Genomic DNA, 12,564 nt, shown 5'->3' with positions numbered 1-12,564 from the left:
AACTATCTGTGGCACATAAGCATCACACTTGTCTATCCTAAGTGAGGGATGGGAAAACATTGCCTCCAAAGTTGGGTAACATCTACAAGAGGTTCCCTGTTAAATCAGAACTAGTTGACTGATTAGTTCAAGTTTTTCTTGCTCGATATTAGATTTCCACCGATTTCTATTGCTGACTTCTCATTCATCAGAATTCTGCTTGTGGTTTTCTTCATGGAATCATTACTCATTTCTCATGTTAAACACGGGAACCTTTTTTAATAGCTTCAAAGCTTGCTTGAATTCAATCATGGCACTTTTCCTGATCACTTTCTTTTCTATTACATTTATCTTTTGTTGTGATATTTCTCCTATATGCTTTTGTACTGTTTCCCAAATTTGTTTCCTGCGTTGGCAACCATTGAATATCTTTTTTGCCATCTCAGGAATAAATTCCCACCCTCTCCTAAATTATGATATGGTTAATATTTTCATAACCGATAATTTATTTTCTCATTTGAGCAAGAACTGGGATGATCTACAATTGATTGCTGGTTTTACCTTTCCAATCCTTGAATTTTGGCACCTTTTTCCTGCCATTAGAAGAGTAGGTATATTCACCCTACAGGTAACAGCTTGCTAGCGAAGAAGTGAGTTGCACCTAACACAAATTTTTGGGCAACTTGCATGTTAAATTTTAGTCTTGCAAAAATCACGAGTTCCTGAGAAATAGTGATCTTTTATGCCATAGATGAAATCATCGGAGGGAAAGAATTGTATTGAACAAACCTGTTTCACTGAAATCATTTATTCGGAGCTCAAACCACTACTTTGAATTGTTTTCCATGTGAGTAAGAATAATTACATTTCTTATGTAAATTGAAAGCTGTATTTGCAATTTTGTCTCGGTAATCTGTTGCCAAACTTAGAGATTTTCTTGAATCCTGGAAAGTTACTTGAACCATCCATAGTTTTTGATACCTAGAGCAGATTCATTGATCCATGACATTCTTTTCTGATGAATCTGAGTGCCTTCCCCTTGTTGTATTGTGATGATAATCGTTTGATTGATTTTGATAGTTCATGTCCCACTACAGCTTTGTATGTGGCATTGATCTATGGATCACATTACTTCCACTGTTTGCTCAAAAATAGCTTGAAAATTTTGTTCACCATGAACTAGCGCTAATAATCCAGTTCCTTAGAAATGTACATGGAACCATGATTTTTTACTAACTTCTTGTCTAGTTTCTGCCGCACTGGCCCATTTTTTCTCTCTCTATCAGTGTTCCTGGGCCAGAGTTTTGCTTGCCTGTTGTGGGTATTCAAATTCACTGAAAAAACCCATGGAGAAACCATTAATGACTTTGCCTTGTCAAATTCCAAGCACAGTTCTAGAGAGGGCTGGCAACTGGCCTTAGTGCTTGGTGCGGATGGACGTATAGAAAGAGACTGCCGCCACAAACATAAAAAAGTGCATGTTTGACGATAATTCTGTGACTGAATTCAGGGAGTGTTGATTTTTTGTTTTGTTGCTTCATGTTCTATTTACTTGGTAATTGTTCTTCAAATATTTAGTGGAATCCTCTGACAAACTAGAAAAAAATATACCGTCTGTCGTTCTGCTTCTCTTGGTGTTATTTTGGCTCCATCAATTAGTTAGCAATATAATCCATCCAGCTGTTTACGCAATACATCTAATTTATTTCTCCTAGTTTTCAGGTGCTTGGAACAGATGAATTAAATGCTTATCTTAGCAAGTATCGCTTGGAACTTGACCCCCATCTTCAGGCACTTGTTGGAAGGTAGATAACACTTTTTTTCTATGCTACGTATTAGATTTCATTATTGCAAAGAAACATATAATAGCCTGTTTACCTTGCCTTAGATCAGGTCGCTTGACTTTCATTTAGTGTGTCCTAGTTTAGTCAAAAAGATTCAGGCTACCTAGTGGAATCCAGCAACCTAATGTTTGTGAATTAGTCCTGATTTTGTGCTGGTGAATGGGCTTTGGTCAGGCCTATGATTTATGGTTTTCCAAGCTTATGTTTTGCTTGGCATTCTTGCAAATGTTTGCTGCAGGCATACTAGGAAGTCGTGGACAAAGTTCATTAATTCAGATAATCAACACTTGGCTGTTCCTGAGGTGGATCTTTTGTTGCTTACATTTATTTTAATTGCATTTTGCCTTTCCTGACTTTAGAGGTGTACAGGCTATCGATTTCCTAGACAGGTTGCTTCGATATGATCACCAGGAGCGACTAACAGCAAAAGAAGCCATGGTATCCATCGGTTATCCCATGTTACTCCTTTTATCTGATCTTGGATGATGTCCTCACTTATCTTGTGGGTTTTGTTGTAGGCTCATCCTTATTTTTATCCAGCCAGAAATGCAGAAGCCAGCAGAACTCGTACCCAGTAGGCGACAAAGGGAGAAAAGTGTAAGCGAGCAATCAGTAACATGCTTCCTCTTTTCTTTTGGGATGTCTTAATGTATGTTTCCTTCCCTTAAGACTTAAGAGGGTTTGTTCACTAATGTTTTCTCTATTTCTTCTGCATTGATCCCAGATGTGCGATTACTTTATTTAGATATCAGTCCATTTCACTTGTATTCTCAGTTTGCGCTCATTTAATTGAAGGGAATGATGCAACTTCTGAGCTCAGAACCGTGTTAAAATCTTATAAATCAGTTTAACGAAGTGTTCTATTTCAACATGTGAATTAGACTAGAATTGCTTGGTTGAACTGGTGATGAAGAACGTGCTCTCCAGATTGACACTAGAAGCAATTCTACTTGGCTCATAGAAGCAATTTGGTTGCTTTTATTGAACTTGTTCAGGAAGATAAACTCCGACTGTTGTCTGCACAACTTTACCATCTATGGTTTATATAGGACTACCAAATATTGCATTTTGGGGCGAAGTAGTCCTGTATGAGCTTAGCTAGCTTAAAGTCTTCTATGGCGGAGAGTTACTGGTGCTTTCATAGCATAGTCATAGATATTGCTGATATTAGGAAAATATTGCAATTTTATCACAATATTTTAGAGGATATTATACCCAAAAGAAATGATATTTTCAAAATGTAGTTTATTTTGAAATTATCACGTTTTTAATCTAATATTAATGCAATAAAACACTTTTTTGCCTATCTTTTCATACTTTCATTTTTATTTATATATTTTATATGATTTTCTTTTTGGTTCATATCGCCGACCCCAATTGTTTGGGATGAAGGCGTTGTTGTTGTGTTGTTATTTACTGATACTTTGTTTTTTCTAAGAAAAACTTGTTTTAAAAAAAAATGTGCTGTTTTCTCTCCCTGATATTTTCCTGAGAATGAGATTTGTGACCATGATTCATGGCATTAAGCTTCGTTAGTGCAGTTCTTGTATTACTTGTACCAACTCTTTTCATGTTTGCATGTTCATTTGTTCCACAATGTTGTCTATGGTGTGTACTATGTTTAACTTCTTGAGATAAATAAATTAGATTCAATGGTTGGGGTTATGATCTGAGTGTGTCCGGCATCAGAAAGCTGTATTCTCCATGACCTGCACAATCTGGTTGTTGCGATGGACATCATCAAAGATGATCGGCATCACAATGCTTGAGTTTTGGCCTTGCAAATCTCCATGTGCAAACCCTCAACATGCTCGTGTGTCAAGGACAACAGTTCTGAGAATAGCAAGTTTCCCCAACAGGTGGGCATTCTGAAGCTGCCTTTACATAGCTAGAGATCTGTTAAACACGTGTGAGTGCACGCTTGTGCACACATTCACAAGCACACACAAAGTTACGTTCTTGTACAAGGGACTGTATCATGTACAGATGCAGATGACTAAATTGATCTCCCACATAGGAGATGGGTGCATAGGTATATGCTACTTTACCCAACTATAAACTGTGAAGGTACCTAAGCACAATGTGTATTTGCCTTGGAATGTCAATAGATCTGTTCACCCAGCGTTAGATCTAGCTGTTGAGATACCTGAGTAGTGTTATTTTTTTTCTTATCATTGTAGATAGGCTTTTTGGATCTTAGTAGACAATTGATATTAGTTTCAAGGGGCTGATGGTTCATGAAGATTTGTCATCTGATTCTTCATATTCAAACCACTTGCAAAAAATTATTCATGTTGAATTTTATATGTAACAATACAATCAATGGCTCAATTAATTAAGTGATATCAAATGCTAAAGGACCTAGGAATTTTTTTATTCCAGGACCCATTATCCAAACCAGACTTTTCTAGGTATCCAATCTTAGCATCCATCATCGTCACTAAGAGGTATCCCCCTTACAACTACAACCTCTTAGAATTTAGAAACAGAAAGTCTGGATGTAAACTGGGTATCTTATTGTAATTTGCAATTGCGCACCTAATAAGGCTATCGACTTGTTGGGTATGACCAACACAGAATCGATCCTGATAGGCAGTGGGTGCGGGTTTAATGTAATAGGTCTGATCAGTTAATTGGTCTGACCCAGAGGATCCAAGTAGTATATGGACCCAGGTATGGTTTATAAATTCTCAATGCCTATCCGATTCCAATTGAGCTTCCACTAAGATCTGCTACTGTGTACAAGAAAATTAAGATTGTGATATTTGTATAAGGACCCTATAAAAGGAATGGGAATGCGAATCATAACCATAAGAAAATTGTTGATCTTACAGTCTCCTTGAACTCGTTTACGTGGCCAACAGGTGCCTCTGTTTTGAATGTGAATAGCATATCCATTATCCAGATCCAGTTCCCATTTGATTGTTCCCGTGCTATAAAAAACCATCTGATTTATATTGTTGATTGTTCCCATGCTATAATAACCGTCTGACTTGTGTTATTTAGAGCCCAAAACTGATCCAAATAAGATAAGTGGATCTCTCACAGGTTGATGAGCTATGCCCATCCTATAAACCAGTCTTCAAGCGATCCTAGTTATCAGCGCCAAAGGGGTTTGGCATAGTGGGATTAAACCTAGCCGCTAGGCAGGCAGCCTAGGTTCAAATCTCATGGGCGTCACTCCTTGTGCAAGCCGAAGCATGGTGACTCCTTGGGGGCAAGGGGTAAACCCATGGAGATTTAAGCTACCAGGACAGTGACCATAAGCATGGCAGGCAGAGCCAGCACAGCTAGGTCTCTGTTCCTGGGGGCGGTTTCTTCGTCCAAATAGAAAAGAAAAAAAAGAGAGCCTATTTATTAAACTTGCTTAGAGTCATTGCTCCTAAATCTAAGGGGAGGAGGAGAGAACAAAACCCAAAGTCTGAGTTAAGAACCAAAGCCACGAGCTCACTATTTGGAGCCCCTTATGATTCCTAATCACATGATTCCAAATCACGTCATTTGGTTTCTGGTAGGGCAAACAAAACTTTTAATCAATTTTTTTTGTCCACTTTTCTAAAAAACGTATCCCCAACCCAACTGTCGCTTCCCACACGAGTGAATAAAAAAAAGGCACGACATTATTGTGAAACGCCAACTCAAGACGTAAGACCTGTATTGTTTGGCATTCAAACTAGCTAGTGGTTATGAAAATGAGCCACTTCCCACTAGTTTTCCACGTGGAACCCTCGTGGGTCCGCCATTTTCGTAGGAAAAGATACGTTGTGATATTGTTGTTGTTGGCCCCCGTGCAGAAGCATTTACCCTGGCTCCATGAGATAATTTCGTAGTCCTTTCACATCAACAGTACTAAAAAGTAAAAAGCAGTAGATGCATTTGTTATTTCTTCAAGTGTTCTTTCTTAATTTTTTAATACAAGTTTTTACATTTATGCATTTTAAAATTTACCATTATTTAATATTTTTTAGCACATAATTTTCTCATCTTTATATATTTATGTATTTATATGAAAATTGTTGGAGATAGGTATCAAATCCAAACCCACCTAATTCATAAGCCTTACAAACTTAGTTTGACATATAAGATCAAGAATATATGCAAACAGTTGGAGGGTAAAAGGGTAATATCTTCTTACACAAGATAGGTCATCTGCACGTAGTTATTTTTCAAAAGTTTGTTTTTAACCTACAAAATGATTTTTTGAGAAAGAAAAACTTTATTAAATATTTGTTATGAAAGAGTAACTGTAGGATGACGAAGAGGCACCCACTTACAGAAATCATCATCATCATCATCAAGCCTTATCCCAACTATATGGGGTCAGCTTTACGAGTCTTGTTTTTCATTTTTTATATCTAGAATTAAAATTTTGGTTACTGTACTATCTTTCATGTTACCTCTAATTGCCTCTTTCAAAGTCTTCATTGGTCAACCCTTGTACTAAGAGAGGTATTCGTGCAACATTTCCAAACCATCTTAAACGATATTTGCTTATTTTATCTTTTATTGATCTGACTCCTAAGCACAATTTAATATATTCATTTCTAATTTTATTCTTTATTGTAACTTTGGACATCCATCTTAACATACACAACTCTGCAACGTGTATTATATCTTCTTGTCTTTTTTTTATTGTCCAACATTCAACTCCATATAATAGTGTAACAATTTTATAGACCTAGTTACAAAATATTGACCCAACCAAGAAGGACCCAGCCAGTTGTGAAATACACTTGGTCAAACCGAATGGTCTACGAGATAGATATCACCTTGAATAGCATGAGAGATCTGTAATAGAATTCCTTTCTCATCCCTAAATATTCTGGCATTCCGTTTATTCCAAACCAGCCAACATGCCGAAAAAGCCACCATTTTCAAACCAGGCACCATTTTTTCGAGTGGCAAAATTTTTCTGGGCCAAGAACCAACTGTCTAAAACATGAAGATGGGTGAACCATTAGTTGTAGATCTAGCCATGCTCACCTCTTTTAAAAATTTCAAATGAATAGGTGAATTTTAAATTATGTACAAAAAAAGATGGGATATAATCATATAAAGCAAGAAATCTCTCTCTCTCTCTCTCTCATCCAACGATAAAAAAAATATAACAAAAATGATCATACTGTCCTTACAAAATGGCATGATTTTGGAAATGCCACACAATTTGCTGAAATCCTCCCTAAGCCCAAAATTTTGATTCCCAACTTTTTTAGAATTTCTACACTTTGCACAAGCGAACTTTATGATGTTCATATTCCCTCCGAAGGTCACAACATCTTAATAAAAAAAAGATTCACATGAACATTTCATGGACTTGATGAAATTCACAAAAAGTATTTGCGAACATGGCTAACTTGAATCCCACAAATATGCTGCTAACATTCGCAAATATGTTTTGTGAATTTCTTGTTAATGCAATGCCAATCTATTTTAAAGTATGAATGTTCTTACCTTCACATGCTTTTTGATTCATATATAAAGTTCTTGACGATTCTTTTTTTTTTGTTTCTCATTAGAACCCTAACCACTTTTCCTCTCTCGTTGTGGCGATTCATAGGTATTTCATCTTGTAGCATTTCGACGAGGTTGCGATAACTTTTTAGTCAACCTTTCTCATCTTTCAGCCTAAAAAAACATAAGACAAAAAGGGAGATTTGTATATATTTTTGTTAGATTAAGGTTTTCTTATAGATATATATATTTTGTTGGCCTTGTAGTATTTGTATTTAGTTGCTTGTATTTTATTAATATTTGACACAAGACTATTTATCATTATTTTGTTTTGGAATAATAGAGTTATGGTTGATTGTGCACAAGCATTCAATTGAGGCAATGAAGTTAGGGTTGAAATGACTGGTTTTTAGTATGAGACAACAACCATGGTTGATGTAGGTAGTTATGTCAATTGAATGTATGGAGGCTATATGAAAAGCCTTTTGTTACATGATATGTTCATTTGATGCATGATATGTTGTATGGTTAGTGTTGATAATTAACAATGTCATCAGAAAGGGTTAAAGTACACTACCATCTTATTAATTATTCTTATTGGAGATCTATAATGTTGTCAAAAATAATAGCTTAAAAGAATTTATCTCATTGATGTCCCATAAAATCGGATATGCTGAAGTGTATCTAAGCTTCCAGTTTAGTTATTCTACAGACATAGAAAGCCATAAAAGATTAATACTTGTTCTAGATGATGATGATGTAGACTATATATTATATAGTAGTGATGTTTATTTAATTGTTTTCATTGTACTACATGATAAAGTTAGACAAGAAGAACTTTAAAGTGATTTTCAAGAAATAGTTGATGATTGAAATAGCCACTCAAAAAGCAATGCTTCAAACGATGATGAGAAACTTATAAAGAATATGCATTTATTGCATATAATATTTGTTGAGGGCAATCATGTGGTGAACATCCAACTCTCCAAAATAGTTAGCAACATGGATGTTCGTAACATGCACGTAGAGGGCGTGCAGTTGCTCCAACCAATTAATGATATAGTTGTCTTATGTGCAAGCATGTTGATAAAAAAAATGGAAGTTTGAGAAAGATCTGACTTACTTGGATTACACAATTTTTTTTTTAAAATGTGTGGATGTCGTTTGCAAGCTTTGACCGTACTTTGCCTGAAGAAAAGGTAAAGTCAAAACAAGTTTTTCGATTTCCGTAGTTCGAATTGCATCACCGTAGATTCAAGTATGCAAACAAATACAAAATGTGTATAAGAACCCAATTAAAAGATTATATGAAATTGAAATAAGCAGATTAAGGATATACAAAATACTCTTTTCGAACTCGAGGGTCCATTTTATCGTTCAAGCTTCTTTTTGTCCATTAACACTTCCACGTAGGTATGAGTGTCCTTTAATGACGTCGGGACAGAGTGCAGGTAGGACTTGAGTAGACTTCTTCTCCAAGACCAACACTTAGGTATGAAATTTCTAGATGACTAGACTATAGGGGTGAGCCCATATTTATAGAATTCTGCATGGGATATAGATCTAATAATTTTTTATTTTGAATCCAAACCAAATGGATATGTTCTTATCCTTTATGGAAAAATAAGTCTCATCCAAAAAGATTTCTGCTTGTGATAGGACTTCAGGTAGGACAATATTCTATTTTTTTGGGCCCTAGGAAGACAATAATAGACTTTTGAGTAGTTTCTATCCAAAGAACATGTGTGGATGGGATTTCTAGAGGTTTCCTAAGGATTGAATAATGAAATTTTAGATCTCTACTCTTAAACCAGGTTGTACTTCAGAACTGTTATGACAAGGTAACTTATTTTGGCCATAACTTTCTATTTAGATGTCAGATTAAGGCACCGTTTGATGCATTAAAAAGCTAGCATTCCCAAATTTAATTCATCTATTAAGTGCATCAAATTCAATTGTTTTGGTGGTAAAACATGCTCTCAAAGTGGTCTCTACCTAAAAACAAGATTTTTATTAAAGAAGTTATATTATTTTTATCATAACTTCCTATTCCGATATCATATTGAATTAATTTTTAGCTTGTTGAAAACTAAGGCCCACTAGTTTAATTAATATTTTAAATAAAAGTTTAGAGGATGTCATTATGGAGTTCAAAAGTTTAAATTAGCATAACTTTATAATAGCCTGGTCTAAATTAAAGTGTTTACAGATGCACCTCTTTGGTATTAATTGAATGTTGTTTGATTTATGACAAAGAAGTAGACACCTATAGAAACTGACCATTTTTTGGTGCTACTGGATTGTCGTGAATTTCTTGATGGTCTCATCGATCAAGGTCAGTCGAGTGCTAGGACAATTGGGTTTTCTAAACCGTTTATGATCTCGCAAAGCAAGGTTAGGCTAGTGTCAGGAGGTGAATCAGGTTTTTAAGACCATCTGTGGTCTCGCCGGGAAAGGCCAGTTTGGTTTTTGGATGACTGGATTGCCAAGACCATTTTGGTAGTCCCACTGAGCGAGGTTCGATCTATCTGAAGACAAATAGATTGATAAGACTATTTGGTAGTCTTGCTGAACAAGGTCAGTGCCAGTGTCGAAAGGATAAGGAACTGGGATATGGAGACCATTATGGGTCTCACCGAACGATGTCAGCAGTTTTACTTTATTTGTATTAGAGAGAGAAAATGTTAGGCTTTAGGTAGGGGTAACATAAGAGAAATGTGACTTACTTTCATGATTTTTAGGCCCATTTTGATTTTTGATATCTTTTGATGATTTTTTTTAGAATTTGTGAGGGGCGAGCACTAGGAATCCTATACCTCTTGTGGGTTCATAAATAGGATAGAGTTGCTCCAATAAGGCCTTAGGATAGAGTTACCCTTCCTAAGATAATCAATTTAGACGTAAGACTTCCTATCCCAATAAGGAGAGTTAGGCATACTTCAATTAGGTAGCACCGAAGAGAGGACAAATTTTTTTATGTACTCCTCACACTTAGGATCTCTATGTCTAGACTCTTTGATGCATGCAATGAAATTTTATGATATGCAGTGTAGTAGAGTTGGTAGCCTATGACAACCATGAATGATTGATTATACAAGGTCAGAGATTTTTGTTCATTTCTCCCTTCTCCAAATTAGAACATTCCTAACAAGTTGATTCATATACTTGAGATTTTTACACTTTAGACTTTCTATCTCTCAGGTTGGCTTCATTAATATTTTTTTCTCTAATTCTACCTTATTTTTTAAGTGACTAGTTGTAGGGAAATGAGATTAAGTTTCAAGGCATTCCTGTTAAGTCTGATGGTCTTTACTAAAGCTTAAACTCTGAAGGACTAGAGCTTAATGAGAATGCATTCAAGTGCACCTCTTACTCTCAGGTGAATTCACTGGAGTCTTTGTCGTTAGCTCAGAGGGGCTTTATTCCTCACTTTTACCATCCTTTAACCTGAGGCTTGACAACTATGAGTATCATGACTTTTCGGTCCAGGAGGGATGCCCCTAACTATCCAACCTCTGCCTCCAAAGACCATATAATCAAAGTCTACCACCTTATCATAGATCTAGAGGTAAGTATTGACTTTCTCCTAGCTCATGCTTTTCTATTCTAACCTCTACCTCTAAGGCAATCTCATGATCGGCGCCTGCCACATCGCCATAGACTCGGAGTAGATATTAACCTAAATGCACTGCTCTTTTTTGTGCTTTGCTTTTTCTTTCTTACTTTTTTATGTTTTCTTCCTTTTTTTCATACTTTTTCAATGTCATCCCTATCGAGATAAAGAAAAAGACTCCACGGTGGGACAACCTATAAAACATATTTGCACCGAAGGTATCCAACAACTAACTCTTTTTCTAGAAAGTTGGCTGCCTAGGTGGGTTTCACAAGCTCTAAACTTATGCATTGATAATGATCTCATGCCCCTATAATCCATCTTTATAGACTTATAAGCTAGAACTATTGAATTAAGGTACTTTAGCCTCACCGTGTCACTTTCTTATCTCACTTTAAGACTTGAATGTCCTATGCGATAGATTCGCGGGTACAAGGACCTACTTAAATAAATAACCATTTTAAAGAGAGTTGGATCATGTTTTGAAAAAAGATTCCTGACCTTTAATGATCTTTTAATGATATGGATAACATTATGATAAAGCTCTAACCTCCTTCTATGACTGTTGGAGTCAAGGTGAGAAAGATTGTCAAGACCATTTTGAATCTTGTCCAACGAGGTCAGACCAATTCAAGGACAATTGAAACCATTTTGTAGTCTCGCTGAATGAGATCGGGCCAATGTCCGGGACAACTTGGATGTGGAAACCATTGTGGGTCCTGTTGAACGAGGCCGATCCAGTGTATAGAGGTAAACCAAGCTTTCAAGACCACTTAGGTCTCGTCGAATGAGGTCGAGCCAGTTTAGGATTTGTATGCTTGGCTGCTAGAGGTTCCTTCTTGCCTAAGACATTTAGACCTTGAAGATGCCATGTCCCTAGGTTTTGCATATGTTCAGACTCCTTTGACATGCTCCCACATGATTTTGACAAAAATGCATCACTAGATAGGTTGGAGGAAAACAAAAACATGGGGTTTGGCAAAAGTTTTTTTGAGCTTGTCAACAAGAATAGCATACTCTTGCAACGAAGAGGATAACTCAGACCCCATAAAATCTTTTTGGGTTTTCTTAGTTTTTCATTCTTTTTTGGATTTTTGAAATATTTTATTTTTTTTAGATTTTTAAAACTTTTTGATTTTTTTGGGGATTTTGGTTTTTTGGTTTTATTTTTATTTTTTCAAAAGATTATTTTATAGAATTCAAGTTTTGAAGGCCGTGGGATGACAATCCATATGGGACATCCTTTTTCTTTGAGCACGCTAGTCTTTTTCAGAATGAGAGGTGGAAGGGCCTGAGTGGCTGGTTGACTTTTGTGAGCCTAAACTAAGTTGATGTAAAGAAAGTGTCAACCCTTTGTTTTCGGACACCACCAGACTCTCCATTGAGCTGATGATGACAGACTCTCCATTGAGCTGATGATGACATCTCTCTCTCTCTCTCTCTCTCTATATATATATATATATATATATATATATATAGAGAGAGAGAGAGAGAGAGAGAGAGAGAGAGAGAGAGAGAGAGAGAGAGGTGTAACTGCTAACCATTTTTTTAGCTAACAGCCAGCTAAACAGACTTTTGGTAGGCTTTTTCCATGTTTTTCTTGAATCTAATCGTAAAATGTGTTCTAGATGCTTGATTTTACCGAAATCGATTCTTGACAAGTTTAAACATAGCTTC

At 36.1% G+C, this 12,564-nt stretch overlaps 1 protein-coding gene across 3 annotated transcripts in view; it reads left to right on the top strand.

Annotated features, from left to right (window-relative positions):
* Nucleotides 1–3,585, top strand: part of LOC149835538 (casein kinase II subunit alpha-like) — a 57,077-nt gene extending 53,492 nt beyond the window's left edge. The window contains exons 7-11 of one of the 3 annotated variants that reach the window (XM_090008569.1): nt 1,702–1,784; nt 2,062–2,125; nt 2,193–2,261; nt 2,342–2,420; nt 3,513–3,585. In XM_090008569.1, the coding sequence (XP_089864695.1) occupies nt 1,702–1,784; nt 2,062–2,125; nt 2,193–2,261; nt 2,342–2,401 (276 nt within the window). In that variant the 3' untranslated portion in view covers nt 2,402–2,420; nt 3,513–3,585. Of the gene's footprint in view, nt 1–1,701; nt 1,785–2,061; nt 2,126–2,192; nt 2,262–2,341; nt 2,693–3,512 lie in introns of those variants that run through there. The other 2 variants (XM_090008568.1, XM_090008567.1) reach the window with 2 other exon arrangements.
* The last annotated feature ends 8,979 nt before the right edge of the window (nt 3,586–12,564 follow it).

Source organism: Nuphar pumila, chromosome 6 (genome assembly GCF_984573655.1).
Source record: "Nuphar pumila chromosome 6, dmNupPumi1.hap1.1, whole genome shotgun sequence".
Taxonomy (NCBI): Eukaryota; Viridiplantae; Streptophyta; class Magnoliopsida; order Nymphaeales; family Nymphaeaceae; genus Nuphar; species Nuphar pumila.
Note: the sequence above shows the minus strand (reverse complement) of the source record. Positions and strands in the feature narration are given on the sequence as shown.